This window comes from Lampetra fluviatilis, chromosome 5, assembly GCF_964198595.1.
Source record: "Lampetra fluviatilis chromosome 5, kcLamFluv1.1, whole genome shotgun sequence".
In the NCBI taxonomy this organism is placed as follows: domain Eukaryota; kingdom Metazoa; phylum Chordata; class Hyperoartia; order Petromyzontiformes; family Petromyzontidae; genus Lampetra; species Lampetra fluviatilis.
Window position 1 is genome coordinate 3173978 of NC_136279.1, and position 17583 is coordinate 3191560.

The 17583-nt window shown below is 51.7% G+C and overlaps 1 protein-coding gene across 1 annotated transcript in view; it reads right to left on the bottom strand.

Moving 5' to 3' along the window:
• Positions 1-14767: 14767 nt before the first annotated feature.
• The window catches only part of SLC37A2 (solute carrier family 37 member 2), a 29181-nt gene continuing 26365 nt past the window's right edge, over positions 14768-17583 (bottom strand). Inside the window, exon 19 of the mRNA XM_078856452.1 lies at positions 14768-17583. Within this exon, the coding sequence (XP_078712578.1) occupies positions 17568-17583 (16 nt within the window). The 3' untranslated portion in view covers positions 14768-17567.

Here is a 17583-nt window from a genome sequence, read left to right on the forward strand (position 1 = left end):
CTCCTCCACAGAGGCCAATCTTGACACCACTGGTACCAGTCATCGGCAAGTCCACTCAGCTCCACATCACTCCATCTCTTCTCTAGCATGTGCCGCGCCCATTTAGCCCCTCTATCTGGCTGAACAAAAGCTGTTTAGGCATGCAGTGACTGGGCATGTGGGCTACATGATCTAGCCAACGCAGCCTTGCCTGCCGGAGGAGCTCACCGATGGGACTTTGTCCAGATCTTTCAAGGATTTGTGAGCTCCTTACACAATCCAGCCTGGTTAAGCCCAGGATGGATCGTAGGCAGGCCAGCCTAAATGTTTCTAACCGGCGAAAATGTTCCATTACGGTGGTCCAGGTTTCGCAAGTGTAGAGAAGAGAGGGAATGACCATGACCGAGAAGACCTGAATCTTCGTAGGGAGCGACAGACCAGATAGCTTCCACACAGTGTTACACAACCAATGAAAATATAATGCCGCTCGACTGATTCGGAGTGAGACCTCTGCTGTCAAATCGGAGCCGGTCATGAGCACACTGCCCAGATATGGGAAACTCTCCACTCTCTCCACAACTGCTCCATCACCAATTGGGAGTTGTGGGGGTGGAGTGTCCGATGGTACAAACTACCCAGGCAGGTGCTTAGTTTTGGTGGGGCTGATGGTAAGGCCCCACCTTTTAGTGGCACGCTCCAGGTTCAGCAACAGCGCCTCCAACTCCTCCTCTGAGTGAGTGGCAGGTACCAGATCATTGGCATACATAACGTGGTTGACCAATAGGGAGCCATCCCTTGACCGCACCCGGGCATCCGTCAGCTTCCCATTGTATCTGTACCAGATGGAATTCCTCCGGTACAGCCATCAAAGGCTTCACAAACAACGTGGTCAAAAAAGATGTTAAATAATGTGGGAGCCAGAGGACATCCCTGTCGCACCCCAAGGTGAACAGGAATGGCTCCAACTCCCGACCACGTAGTTTTACCCGTGCCCACTTACCATCATGAAGGTCCTTAATGATCGTGAGCAGAGGGTCAGGGACTCCGAAGGCAGGAAGAATAACCCAGAGCCCAGGCCTACTGATGGTATCATAGGCCTTGATCAGGGCAGACGGACAGAAAATATGGCATCTGTGCAGGACCACCCTTTCCTGAAACCGCATTGGGGCTCCGCAAGCCTCCCCTCAGCGTGCCTGGCAAGGCGATGTTGAATAATCCTTGCCAGGACCTTTCCCGGCACACTGAGGAGTGAGATGCCCCTGTAGTTGTTACAGTCTGTGCGGTCCCCCTTCTTAAAGAGGAGGACCACCAGGGCATCCTTGCAATCCTGCAGAACCCGTCCAGTGGTCCAGACTGTTAAGATGTCATGTAGGGCAGTCTGTGCACAAACGCCACCCTCCCTCAGCATTTCGCTTGGGAGATCATCTTTGCTCGGTGCCTTTCCTGGTCTCCGGCACCACGAGGAGGTAAGGGGTTGTCTTTGCCGGATACACAGACTCCCAAGCACACGCACACACACCCAATCCCATGCATGCACGCACACACACACGCATCCCCATACACACACACACATACCCTGCACATCGCCAAATACATACACACCCCGATTTATTAATGAGCCCACGTATACACACACAGAAAACAAAGACAAAGATCCCCCGTATAGCTTGTAACAGACTGTAGGAGCAAGTGCTGTTAGCGAGCACTTATGATGGCCGGCACGGCACACGAGGGGTGGGTGGCCAGCACCACGCCCGAACGCCTTTGTCTCCCTAGTGGCGATGTTTACACACCGCACCGAGTACTCATTTGAGGCTGAGTCGACCTAGGGGAGGCCCAGGACCGTTTAAAATAATCGTCACTGGGGTTGGCCTAGCAGTGGGCTCAGGCCAATGTCAATATACCGACTGTCACTTGTTTACACACCGATTACTGATTGCGTGGCTAGGAGTCGAACCGAGGTGGTTCCTGGGTTGTGGCTTACAGCGCGAAATACTCTTGACGCAATTGCCCACCTCCGCACATTCACCCATAGGCGCACGTTCACACCCACGGACACACGTTCTCGCGTTACACACACACACATATATACACACTCGCTGACTTGTGCACATTCACACACTGCGCCCACACCCAGAGTTATAATCACACGCAGACAGACCCGAATGAGCAATCGTTACCACCGACTCGTACACATTTGCACGTGCATGGCTCGTTCGACAATAACTCGTATGAAGTAGCACGCACACGTTTATAATAATTGATATATTACATTCATCATCTTCTTGGTTCTTTCGGTAAAGTCACGTAGAAGGGAAGTAATAAAATAATAAAAAAATAAAACATAATAAAATTATAATTTTATTGTTGTTTTCAAACGTTGGAACGTTTTGACCAAGACGCCGGCACACAATCACATCGGGGAATCTTTAACGTCCTCTGTGAAGCAGACGGCGCTTACTATTATGGGTATCACACCGCAGTGTTAATCGGGGTGGCCACTGCATTCCAACCGTGAACCTCTCTGAAACTACCGCTGTCACTTCCCCACATGTGCGTACGTACATTGAACCGTGATTATCGGAGGTGCGGGGGAAGGACAACAATCTAAACACAATAAGTAGTTCTTAAGAAATTAGTTTTCAATCTGGATTTAAAAGTGCATAATAATAAAAATAAAACATAATAAAATTATAGTTTTATTATTTTTATTTTTATTATTTTATTACTTCCCTTCTACGTGACTTTACCGAAAGAACCAAGAAGATGAATCCCTGCAGTCACGAAAGCTTTAAATCGAAATTTACATTCATCATATTTATAATCAGCACCTTCCGATTAGCACGGTTGGCTACGTACGGTGCGAAAGAAGTTCAACATCGAACAATGACGGTCACTGCATCGCGCGCTTTCAGATGGGCTTCTGCGGCCGTCTGGAACGCTCTTCCTCCCGACATTAGGAAGCCACTGGAGCTATTTATGCACTTTTAAATCCAGATTGAAAACTCATTTCTTAAGAACTACTTATTGTGTTTAGATTGTTGTCCTTCCCCCGCACCTCCGATAATCACGGTTCAACGTACGTACGCACATGTGGGGAAGTGACAGCGGTAGTTTCAGAGAGGTTCACGGTTGGAATGCAGTGGCCACCCCGATTAACACTGCGGTGTAATACCCATAATAGTAAGCGCCGTCTGCTTCACAGAGGACGTTAAAGATTCCCCGATGTGATTGTGTGCCGGCGTCTTGGTCAAAACGTTCCAACGTTTGAAAACAACACACCGCAGATAACTCACTTGGAGTCCACGTACCTATCATCGCCCCACACCGCGAACATCTGTCGAGATTCTCCTGAAAAAGGGTCATGAGACTCAGCGATAATAAAAATACGTAATTAGTGCACAGACTGGTCTTCTATTCAGAGGAACTTACACTTATAGGTATATACAATATCTGTTTTATTTTACGATGTTTTCCGCCAATTAATGAGTGTTTATTATACGAGTGGGAATGAAACCGGAGCTCGATCCCCGTTACGGATGGACACAGATGGCGATTAGTCCACCTGCTGTACCGCCTCCTCCTGGCGAGCCAGGGTCTGGCGCCTCAGCGCCCACGGGAATGGGAGTCTCACAGCACTCGTTCGCTCCGCCAACCCTGACCGTTGCCTCCGCGGTGCAGGAGTACAGGCCCCACGCGCAGCCACCACTCTGAAACCTGCCCGTACGGATACGGTGGTGGCACAAGGCACAGAATGGTCGACTCCAATTTCAACTCTAGATTTGAAGCTTTCGTGACTGCAAGGATTCATATTCTTAGTTTTTTTCGGTAAAGTCACGTAGGTAAAAAATTTAAATTAATAAAAGTAAAATAAAAATAAAATAAAACTCACGACGTTTCGGAGGCAACACAAGCTTCCGTCTTCAGGTGGAACCGTCACAGCCACGACAGCTGTATCAAGTAAGAGAAATTCCAAGAAAACAGTCCTTGTATATATACTGGTTGAGGGTGGGAGGAGCCATTGTGAGGTTCGGTGCGGCTGAAGCACGCTGCAAGGAATGAGCCTTTGTTGTGCAGACTGGTTGAACTGGGAGGTTCCAAGAGTTGTTAAGGTGCGGCTGATGTAAAGGTGCGGTTATTTTATTTTTATTTTATTAATTCCAATCTTAACCTTGCGCCGTGCACGCGTGGAACCGCGTGCGATAACCGACGCCGTTTTTGTTTCGTCTGCGCTGCGTGTCGCGGGTTGACCTTCGCCTGATTTGCGACAATTCATCGAGCCGCCCTGGGGTGGGGGAGTAGAAGCGGGGCGAATGACTTCACCCGTGGCACCCAATAATGCGCACGCGCTCACGTGCACATTCATAACTGCATTCTCACCCAGGCTTGCATTAAATTTAGGTCTCGCGTTAGATGCGTGCCGCAGTATTCCCGTCGCGGTGTCACGCTGTGGAGGAGCCTCCCTTTCCACCGTCCTTGCCAGAGGACCGATCAACAAAGTCGATGCAACGGAGTTCCCGCAGTCAGCGGGGAGGTCAACTTCGTTGATAATTAACGGGGGTTCGAGACAGGAGTAGTTTCTGTGCAGTGACATGTGTGAGAGAGCAGGCGAATGTTGCATACAACAACATGTGTAAAAAAATAATCCCTTAATCATAAGCCTGAGTCGACCTATCAGAGGCCCAGAATCAGTTCAAATATGTCCCACTGTTATCGGATGTGAACGGGGAATCGAACTCGGGCTGCTAGGTTCGTAGCGCAGTGCTCTGACCCCCCCACTGCTGTGCCCCTATTCATACAGAAACACGCGTACGTGTATTCGCAACATGGACACACACCACACATTACAGCCGCTTACAATTCAACAGCATCTGACCTGCACCACTCAACGATTGCGGCGTCGCGAGGGCTCCTGTGGTGCCGAGTTTGTCGCACGGCAAGGTCAAGGGGAGTGGCGATGCCTCTCCGAGGGTCGCGCCACGCACCCTGGTAGTTTCGTTTGGTAGACAGACAGGAATGGCAGCTGTATATTTTGGATGCCTGATGCTCTGCCTTGCGAGCGTTACCTCTCCACTCGGGGTTTATTTTGGAGGACTTTGACACACGAGAGCCGGAGCGCGCGGAGCGCACGACCCGGGCCACCGTCGCAGCCTCCGCCCCCCCCCCCTCCCGTGTGGTCGCGACCTACGAGTGACAAATCAAGATCTTTCGAAAATCGGCGAGACCTTCGCGGGTTGCGACTCGGTCAGGCACCTGTAATGGAACGAAGGGCGGCCTAAGCCTCAAGCCAGTGCCGATATGACGCGCACGTGGGGACCGTGCTTCGATCGTCGTGAAGACGACGCGGAGACCTTTGTGAGAAACAGATGTGGCAGTGTCCCGTGAGGCCCTGCGCAAGGATGATTAAACACATCCACGGCTCCAGCTCCTCCCGGACACCCTCGACGCGGCGACGCGAGCGCCAAAATTTTCGCTCGTCGCTCTCAGGGACCACGGGCGCGAGCCCAGCGTCAAATTGGCCACTCGCGGGCGCCCGTGCCGTTCTCACCTTCGCCGTCGGCGTCGTCACCTTGCGCGAGCTCGGAGCGGCCGGCCTCGTGCTCCACGCGCTCCCCGCGCGGCGAGCGCCGGTGCCAGGAGACGCGCGCCCCCCGCAGCAGCGCCAGCGGCCCCCGCGCCGCGCACGACAAGCTCGCGTTGCCGCCCTCGCGCGCGCGCGCCGAGCGCGGCTCCTGCGTCACGAGCACCGGCCACGGTGCCTCGGGGGGTCCGTCCGTCCCGTCCGTCCCGTCGGTGGTGGCGACGGCGTCGAGCGGCGTCGTCGCGTCCGTCTCCGGCGACGGCGATCCCGGGTGGACGGACGTCGTCACGTCCGCGGAGAGCGACGAATACGCCGCGGACGCCGCCGTCGGCGTCGGCGTCGCCGCCGGCGCGCTCGACGCGAACGCCGGGTCGGTCGACGTCGGCGGCGACGTCGCGGCAGCGGCCGCCGCGGTCGACGGATGGGCCGACGGGGAGGAGGCCGCGAGCGGCGCGCCTGGCGACGGCGTCGCGGGCGACGCGGCGGGGCCGGCCGCGGGCGACGTCGCCGATGATGGCGACGTCGCCTCCACGTTGGCCAGCGTCGCTCCCAGCGCTGGTGGTGTCACCACGGCCGGCGGAGTGAGTGCAGCCGGTGTCGGTGCAGCTGCTGTCGGTTCGGCTACTGTCGGTGCGGCTGCCAATGGTGCAGCTGCTGTTGCTGCAGCGACTGCTGCTGGTTCACTTGACTCTGTGACAGCTGCTGCCCCTTGTGTCTCTGCTGCTGCTGCTGTTGCTGCTGCTGCTGCATGGGTCACAGCTGCATCGGGCTCAGTCTGGGCGAACGCCACTGACGGAACACAACAGACACAATAGCAAACATCGTCACTGTCATCACATCGTCACAATCATCATCACCCCCACCAATCACCCCCCACGGCAGTTGCATGAGCTCCGCCACCATCTGCGTCGTTATCGCATTCGTCACCGTTCGCACCCTCGGCACGTCTTCAAAGTCAGCCGTCGCCAACGATGACATCTCACGAAAAATTCCAATTCTGTAAGCACACACCTCATGGAGCAGAGTGTCCGTAAACCAAGTGGAACGTATTAATGCCACATCCAGTGGAGGGTTGGCTCGGCTGAGCCGGGTCTACGAGCACGCGGCGTCGGTCCTGCACCCGCGAGCCACTTCACAACGAACACGCCACGGTGGCTAGGAGATGTTCACTACCTCGCCTGGTACGCAGGAGGTCGTGGGTTCGATCCTGACCCTGACGCCTGCTGCTGTATATTTCAAGTTTTCGTGTCTCTCTCCCAGTGGTCACGTGCAGTGTTTTTTCTCCGGTTCCATCAGTGTTCCCCTCCACACACATAATTCAACGTGTTCAGAGTATTACATTTCTACGTGATGATAAAACCACTTCGTTGAGCTGTCATTTGTGACCAGGTCGCTTCTGAAAAGAGCGATATAGCTCAGTGGGCCTTACATGGTAAAATAAAAACTAGTTTGTAGTTTAGTTTATACTTTATCCGGGGTGATAGGGGAGGGGGACAAGAGGCAGCATGAAACAAAACTAAAACCTGGATAACACAAGACAGCGGTAGAGCGAGCGGCTCGCAATCGGAAGGTCGTGAGTTCACATCCTGTGCGGGGTTGACTTTGTCAATCCACTGCGTGCCGAAGGCCTCCCCGCCCCGTGTCAGTGAGTCGTGGGGATTGTTTGACCATACTTCACCATGCTGGCCAATCGATGTGGGATGGTGAAAGGAGGTCCAGGCCTGGCTGGTAATGACACTCAGGTCGCCGGGTCTATGGTGCAGTGCGTTGACCGCAGCGCGACAATTCCATCCATTGCCCGCTGGGCCATCACCGCCGGTGTAGTGGATTCATCGTCACCATTACCAACTTCGTCAGCCACCAGCACCATCACCACTGTCAGCAGCAGCTCAAGCGCCCAGGCATCACGAGTCAGCACCATTCTTAGTATAATAGTATTCAGCATCATCACCACCGCTGCCTTGAACTTTCACCATCGCATTGACTTCATCGAGTAAATGATATGGTATCATACACGTGAGTAATCATTCTATCTGTATTGTGATACCGGCCATCATTTGTCCAGGGAGTCTGCGCTGAGCACGAAGCCTCCTCATCAGGAGGGCCATTCGTGTTATTGGTCAATTACACTGAGTAGGTTTAACATCACACATGTGCACTGCATATGCAGAAGTCCCCAGCCTTGTACCGACCACCAGCTCCAAAAGAACTGCACGTGTGGCCATCTGAGTTGTTGAGACCACCAACCCAAAAACATTTGGGAGAAATGTGGCCAACCAGACAAGGTAGCAGCGAAACAAAGACACAACTGCAGACTGGCTTCATCATGATTAGAACTCATCAGTCGAGAGTCATCGTTGTTCACCGCTGCCTTTAACACCTGTTGGTGGGTTGGGCACATTTCCAACCCTTCTCAGAGTCGGTGGCCCGAACGAAAATGCGGCCAGCCGCGTTCGTCTCAGCTCTGTCCGCTGCCGCCACACGCCTCTGACAGCCCCATATATGGAGATGGCTGTAGCGATGTCCCCTATGGAGGCACCGTTCGCATTTGCCGTTCAAATCCGTCATTGATGAGCAAACCCCATCACAACAGGCAAACTTGGCGCAGGCCGGCGAAACGAAAAATCTCGCTCGCGTTTGACTCTCGTTGTTCCGCGGTGCCTTGAGTCTGGGCCACCCAAGGGAGCATCGCGTCCCCCGAGCCTCCAGCCGCAAGGGGTTTGCGTGCTGCAGTTGCAACTGCGTTGGCTCTGGCTCTACGAGCGCTAGGCACGCTCGCGCGAGCACGTGCTCACATTTCTCGCTTATATATTTAGATCCCTAGGGGGGGTGGGGGATGTTAGGGAGGGGTCAGTCATCACCACGACAGCCACTCAATACAACCACACAACAACTACACGTCTATAAGATGCAACTACACACAACACAACAACCACGCATCTACAAGATACAACCACACACCACAACAACCACAGAATGCAACCACACACACACCACAACAACTGCACATCTACACGATGCAGCCACACACCACAGTAACCACTCACACCACAACAACCACACACACCACAGCAACCACGCATCTACACGATGCAACCACACACACCAGAAGCAACCACACGATGCAGTCGCACACGCAATAGAACTACACACGACACACTATCACCACAGCAACGACACACAACGAAGCAACCCACACATCTACAAGATGTAACCGCACGATGCAACCAGACACACACACACCGCAACACCCACAGATCTACACAATACAACCACACATACACACACCGCAACACCCACAGATCTACACAATACAACCAGACACACACACCGCAACACCCACAGATCTACACAATACAACCACACACACACACACCGCAACACCCACAGATCTACACAATACAACCAGACACACACACACCGCAACACCCACAGATCTACACAATACAACCACACACACACACACCAGAAGACCCACAGATCTACACAATACAACCAGACACACACACACCGCAACACCCACAGATCTACACAATACAACCAGACACACACACACCGCAACACCCACAGATCTACACAATACAACCACACACACACACCACAACACCCACACATCTACACAATACAACCAGACACACACACACACCACAACACCCACAGATCTACACAATACAACCAGACACACACACACCACAACACCCACACATCTACACAATACAACCAGACACACACACCACAACACCCACAGATCTACACAATACAACCACACACACACACACCGCAAACCCCACACATCTACACAATACAACCACACACACACACACACCGCAACAACCACAGATCTACACAATACAACCACACACACACACACACCGCAACACCCACAGATCTACACAATACAACCACACACACACACACCGCAACACCCACAGATCTACACAATACAACCACACACACACACACCGCAAACCCCACACATCTACACAATACAACCACACATACACACACCGCAACACCCACAGATCTACACAATACAACCACACACACACACACCGCAACACCCACAGATCTTCACAATACAACCACACACACACACACACCGCAACACCCACAGATCTACACAATACAACCACACACACACACCACAACACCCACAGATCTTCACAATACAACCAGACACACACACCGCAACAACCACAGATCTACACAATACAACCACACACACACACCGCAACACCCACAGATCTACACAATACAACCACACACACACACCACAACACCCACAGATCTTCACAATACAACCACACACACACACCGCAACACCCACAGATCTACACAATACAACCAGACACACACACACCGCAAACCCCACACATCTACACAATACAACCACACACACACACCACAACACCCACAGATCTACACAATACAACCAGACACGAGAGAACCACACACCACAATATAACCACAACAACCACACATTTACACGATACAACCACACACACAACTCACACCGTTCACACACCACACAATACAACGGCCACACAACCCACAGTGTTGTGATACTGAACGATAAATCACTATGGAACACGATTTTTGTTCCTGGGTAGTAAGTGTTATTTTCGAATTGCTTATGCCTCAAAAGTATAGAAAATGGCTGTTATTATTCTCCACAAATTTGGCTGTTGTGACCACGACTTTATGTGAAGGAATGACACAAATGCACACCACGTTTTCTCATTGAAAATAGGTAAATTTCGAAATATCACTGTCCTGGTCACAAAAGCAAAGTTTATGGGGAATAATAACCGTTTTCTGTACTTTTGAGGCATAAGCAAGTGTAAAATAACACTTACTACCCAGGAACAAACATGTTTTTGTTATACACATTAGCCACACAACATACGTGCAAAGCAGCCGACACCACACGCACAAATCGCGCGCACGGCCACCTGCCCCTCCCCCACGGTGCCCCCCTCTTCATTGGCCACAACTTCAGGCGCTGCGTTCCTCATTTAAGGTTCAAGTCGATCATATGAGATTGGGAGAAATTCGGTTTAATTGGTTCTAATTGCAGAACCGCACTTCGCCAACTTCTCACCGATGGGCGTCATCCATTCCAAGCTAAGGAACTCACTGGCGGCGCCCACGATTGTGGAGGAGAAGCTCGTGGTCATCACGACCAACCTGCCCGCCGCATTCTACGACTACCCCGTGCCCGACGGCCCCCCCGAGTACGATAGCAGCACCGACGAGGAAGCAGCCTAAGCCTTGGATCAGAGTTTTGTAATCATTAAACCAGGTTTTAATTCCCCGAAATCGGGTTTAATTGTATTAAAGAAAAACCCCGATGCCTGCCGCTGGAAAAATCGGGTTTTTTCCACCCATGAGTCAAACGAAGAGAGTCCGCAGGGCAAAGTTGCGGCCACTGAAGTTGGGCCCTGGCCGGGAGTCGAACCCGAACCCCGGGGGTCACAGTCGGCGCGAGGTCGTGCGAGTGCGTGGACAGAGAGCGACGTTTTCGTCGAAGCTATAAGACGCCCCGGAAAGTCAATGAGCACGCACACCGGATTGTAAGACGCACACCGGATTGTAAGACGCACACCGGATTGTAAGACGCACACCGGATTGTAAGCCGCACACCGGATTGTAAGACGCACTCCCGCAATGTTTGCTTTTGAAATACGGAGGGAACAGTGCGCTCCGTCCTATCGTGCGGTGAGTTTGGTTCACGATCGAAGTCGTAACGAACGAAAAACGAAATAACTCAACACGTTCGTCGACGACACTGCGGCTTGCTAAGGAAGGAGGAAGGAGAAAAAAAGATAGAGTCGGCGACGTTTCGGGCAATGGCCCTTCTTCACGACACATTGAGAGGTCAGAGAGACGGTGGTCGATAAGAGTCGGATACCGTACGACAGGATACGCATTGGGGTCATTTAATACATGTTCTTTGTGAACAGTGTACATTGGCATGTGAATAGTGACACACTTTGAGTGAATATTACGTTGACATACAAATCCGTCGATGATCAAAAAAATGCATTACGAAATAAAAGCAATTTGTATTTAACGTGAAATTTTAAAATGTTGCGGGAACATTGCATCGTAGGTGGCCCTGGTGTAGCGTGACGGATTCCTCAATAATATAATCATCGGAGCATTTTGCAAATCGCTCCTCATCTGTAATATCTACCGAATATCCACCGGGTAACATCGTTAGCGCCGGGACTCGAGAAGAATAAAACGCGGAGATTGTTGGTGGCTTTCACTCAGACGGCAGGGTCAGCCCGAGTTCTAACTCTGCCACACACTCACACACACGATCTCCACCGCCACCACCATCATCACCAGTTACTCATAATCCGTACACACGCGTGTACATACACACGCGTGTAAACACCCTGACGTACACGTGTACATTTACGCATAAAAGACAAAGATACCCATATAGCCTTAACCGAATGTTGGGGCAAGTGCTGTTCGCGAGCACATACAAACACACACACACACACGTGTACACACGCACGTCTATACGCACACACGTGTACACACACACACACGTGTACACAAGCACACACACACACGTGTACACACGCACACACGTGTACACACTTGTACACACGTGTACACACACACACGCGTGTACACACGCAACACCTTGGGTCTCACCTGCAGCGAGTAGCGCCAGCACGGCGCACGTGCGTGCGGGAGACATGACTGCGCGCAGAGAGGAGAGGCGCGAGGGGGGAGGAGGAGAGGGGAGAGGGGGGCAGGGGGGGAGGAGGAGAGGGGGGGGGAGGCAGGTGGGAGGAGAGGGGAGAGGGGGCAGGGTGGGAGGAGAAAAGGGGGCGCAGGGTGGGAGGAGAGGGGGGGGAGCAGGGTGGGAGGAGGAGGGGGGAGAGGGGGGCAGGTTGGGAGGAGGAGGAGAGGGGGGGGGGCAGGGTGGGAGGAGGGGAAGGGGGTCAGGGTGGGAGGTGGGGCAAAGTCGGAGGAGAGGAGGGGGGGGCAGGGTGGGAAGTAAATTGGGAGAGGCATGGAAAAGGAGGTGGTGGGGGGGGATCTGGATTCTCGGCGGGAGTTGGCGTGGGGGGGGGGGGCTCGGGATCAAATGGCTCAGAGTGCGTTGCCATCTCGTCGGATCGTGGGGCCGAGCCCGCTGAGCGCTTGCCAGGTGTTGTAGGCTGGGCAGTGGCCAGGAGACGGCAGGACCGAGTGTCCATCTCGTCTCATCTCCGTAGTTAACGCGGGGTTCCTCCCGGTTCCCTCCGGGTGTCTCCCACATGAGGCCACACGCTCGTCAATGGCAATGATCAAATATTGAAGTAAATGTCTTGAGACTCGGTGAGGCTTTCCGAAGTCAATTATTTAGCTTTGCTGCATTATTATTTGATTTAAAGCTTTCGTGACTGCAGGGATTCATATTTTTGGTTCTTTCGGTAATGTTACGTAGAAGGGAAACAATAAAATAATAAAAATATTAAAAAATACAATTCTCACGACGTTTCGACTGCAACACAAGCAAGCATCATCAGGTGTGAAAAACACAGCAAGAAGTTTTTTTCACAGCAAGAAGTTTTTTTCACAGCAAGAAGTTTTTTTCACAGCAAGAAGTTTTTTTCACAGCAAGAAGTTTTTTTCACAGCAAGAACATTTTCTTGCTGTTTTTCACACCTGATGATGATTGCTTGTGTTGCAGTCGAAACGTCGAGGGAATTTTATTGTTTTACATTTTATTATTTTATTATTTCCCTTCTACGTGACTTTACCGAAAGAACCAAGAATATGCATTATTATGATTGTTGCTACCGTGTTTTTATTCTTACGCACACACACGCGCGCGGCGGGGAATTCGCGGCCACGTTTGTGTCTAAGAAGATGCCCCGCATAGAATTCGCACGCGAAGCAGAAATCACTCCGCCTTCATTTGGTTTTAATTCCCTTCGAGTCACCGGACGGGTCGAGACTCACTCTTCCATCCACGCTGCCGAACAAGCGAGAGAGAGAGCGAGAGCGCTTGTGTCAACGTTGGCCGATGCGCACGACGGTGTGTGAATTCTCAGAACGGAATAAGTCAAGTTCAAAAAGCGACTGCGATGTTCGTGTGTACGGACGTTAGAGGTGTGTGTGACCGGCTCCAGGTGTAGTGTTGGGTTGAGTGTCACATTTGGTGTTGGCTTATTATTGCGTGCCGTGTTTAAGATTACAGTTTAGGGGACGTCCATAAATGACGTCACGCACCTGGGGGGGGGGGTTGAGAAATGTGACGTCACATCAAAATGCGCAACTTTAAATAAATATAGACAACACGTTCTACTTAATTAAATAGACTTTTTAATAAATGTTTTCTCCTACAACATCAGAGTGCAGCGCCACATTAAATAGGCACTACAATGACAATAGTTTAAAGCGATTTGAAGCATGTTTTATTTTGAAGGGGGGGGGGGGCAGAGCTTTGTGACGTCATATTTGAGGGGGGGGTCTGACTTTTTGTGACGCCGTGTGACGAGGGTGGTAAAAAATCGTCAAAATTCGCGTGACGTCATTTATGGACGACCCCTTACACGACTTCGAAGTTTGTTGGTATCACCACGAGCTCTGAGTGTTTTGCTTTTAGAGCTGTGTTTGAATGAGGCTGGACAATCGGCTTTAGTTCCTCCTTGGGAGACGAGGCACCCTTCCCCGATGCCACATGACAAAGATCCCCCGTGTGGCCGGACCATACTCGTGCGGGAAGTGCTGGGAGCGAGCACACCGATGAAGGCCGGCACGGCACACGAGGTGGGTGGCCAGCACCACGACCCAGTGGCGACGTTTACACACCACACCAGGTACTCATCTGAGGCTGAGTCGACCGAGTGGAGGCCCAGGACCGGACCAGATAATATAATAAATCGCTATTCCTGGTCCTGGTGGCCCTGAGCGGAAAGCGAACTCAGGTGGACGGGTTCGTAGATCAGCGCAACGACCACAGCCCCACCGCTCCCCCTACCACAGTCACCATTAGCCTCACAAGGATTCGCACAGAGGGTCCGTGGGCAAGTGTATTTAGTTTAAGCAGGCGAGAGAACTCAAGATAGATCAGGATGAGTCTCATTTACAAGAGTGATGTGGGTCACCAGCATGTCACATGCTCACGCACGGCTGCCCGTGGGGGCGGGGGGGGGGCACGACGGGTTTGGGAGGCAGAGACATTCGGACGCGACGAAAGTTTTACTTTTTTTAATGGAAAAAAAAAATCACGAAATCACAGTCAATTCATAAAACGGGTACCCGAGCGGGCGGTAAAAGAGAACACCAGACTGCAAGAGGCGTTCGCTTGCACGCAGAAGCGTGTTTTCCCTACCGCACACGGCCAGCTTGGTTTCACATTGCACACAACTGGAAGCCAAGTTTGTCTGAAGACATCAAAGCAGGGCATCAAGTAGAATGTACCCACAGGCACGGACGGGTATGGTTCTTCTTGCATATCGACCAAACTCTGCTCGTCACGTTTCTTGACTGGCAAACGTGCATATTGGTGTTTTACACAAACAATATATCGTGGCTTACAACACTTTATAGCGTTATACTTTTCTGGTCGTGTTTCACTCTGTGCCTGGTGGCTTGTTTCTTGTTTTTTGAATTCGACTCTGAACCAGGGACTTTCAATTCGGGTCGAGTTTGTGGGAGGGAAACAGACTGACGAGTTTGCCGTCACACACTCGCACAGACATCGTCAAGAGTCCTCAAATCCCTTGACACAAGTCATTATTTATGTACATGAGATTTCAACAATGCATTCTTTACGAGCGGCGCCTTCTGCTGCTCTGCAGCCTAACAATTTGGCGTGTCCCGTTTTCTACAATTCCCCGGTGCAGTGTAACACGAGCCACCCAATCTGCTGCGCCGCCGTGGAGCAGAGACGACGCGCTTCTGGACGCAAAAAGAGGTGACATTCCTGTGTAGTGTTCCGGGAAGATTTATTGTGGACATTAAAACCCCACACCAACACGAAGCTACACGAAATTGCACAAATTTGTAGTTTTCAAAGAACTGTGTAAACGTCATCCTGAATTTAAAACCCGTTCGCGAGTGGAGTGTGCACGCGCGCGCATGTGCACATGGTCAGAACGTTGGTTACAAACGCTGTTAGCGAGCACCTTTTAAATCCAGCGCTGCACACAGGAGGGTGTGGTTGGGGCCCACCACCCAAGGCTGCACCAATCCCATCCGTCTCTCCTCATCTATTTATACAATAGAATAGCAGCGGACCGAGATTCGAATCAAATTGCCGGTCATGTTGCGAAATAGTGGCACGCTGCCGTGACGATGACGCACGCGGTTTTCTGTTGTCAATTCTACCTTGAAGGCGAGGAGTTTAACGACGCATTCGCTCGTGCTCGATCGGATCCTCCACGGAGGCCCAGCTCCTCTCGCCCCAACCAAGCAGCAGACGCAGGAAACGCAAACAGCTCGCACGGGTACCCAGAATGCCATGCGGGCACTTCTACGAGACACGAAACACACGAGTCCAGCACGTGTTCCACCCATGTTGGAGATAACCAGCACAGCAAGGCCACTGTGATCGTTTCGAAGTACCGACACCAAACTCATGCACCTTCATTAGAGACCATCAGCACAACACGGGCCAGCCAGTGATAACGTGCATCAAGAGGCTAGGTTTCTAGAAACGTATCATAAAACAAGTGTGTTGATCCAGGGCTGAGTCTCAACACATCAATTACGGCCTTCCGAAGAAGATAATTATCCGATACTAATCCTGTGGTTTTGGGATCGGGTCTCAAGACACTGCTCATTAAAAATCATAAATAAAATGTAAAACTCCTAAGATCTCCAATTGGCTGGCAAATGCAGCCTCTTGATTGGCTGGGAGGGAGCCACAATCCTCCCCTTCATGTGTCGAGTCCGTAACTAAACAAAGCGTCTCACTATTCTCATGACTCAGACAGAAGTGCTGAGCTGTTTATCTCTGATGACGAAGAAACGTTAAGGATGGTGAACCTCACACTGGCAGTGTCACGTCGTTTAAAGTCCTATAGACCCAAACCGTTACTATCGGTACTGTCCAGCAGACTGCTTCATTATAGAAAGTGTGTACGGTGCATCGAGTGTCTACAGCTTGGCCGTACACCACATCAGGCGACTTCACTCGTTGAGGACGGCGGTTAATTGACAAGGAGGCGAATTCGGAATGTTTATGCACGGTTCAGGGCTTAGGTACACCAGAGCTGATCTAGACAAACTCGACTCCATCCAAAGGACTGGCAATCGGTGAACACAACCATCGATTTATTCAGTTACGCCAAACTTAACTGGGGCTCCATCGTCAATGCTTCAATGCATCTGCCACAGCCACAACGCACTGAGAGTTAGCGTCACCAATGACAGCCCGAGTTAAAAAAAAAAAAACTCAACTTCAAATTTAAATAATCTTGAAATGATTTCGTACTTGGCTTCTTCACGAATGAAAACAGTAAAATTGGAGAACCGTATCGTGGATCTGCGCAGCGGTCAGAGACCGCTGCTATGCAGTGCGCGGACCCGGTGGTTCTCAGCCTGGTCCACAATGACCGCACAAAACAATCCACTGTGTGTGTGTGTATATATACAGTATACATCTCTAGTTTTGTCGAGTCCAGCTCTGAGGGATAAACTTGTGCGAGCATACATTTGGGATAAGAGATGCGCGGCGAGCCACTCGCCGTGCCACGGAGGGCCCACCTCGCCCCCGTGTTTAGAAGCGAAAGGCCGACCCAGTGGAGAGATGCGTGAATTCAAGTCGTTTGGAGAGACGTCCCTTGAGGAATTATTGCGAGGAGCGGTTTTCTTCCGTCTCTTGCATTGAATTCGGGGGAGGACCAGTCTCCTCCTTCTTGGTTGTAACCACCTCAAGCGGCGTTTCTCACTGACATCAGCCACGAGACGATGCGGGGAAGTGGGGGGGGGGGGGGCCCGCGGGGTCCAAGGGTCTGGACGGAGGGGGGCTGGGACGGGAACGGCCGTCTCAGTGCTCCTTGTAG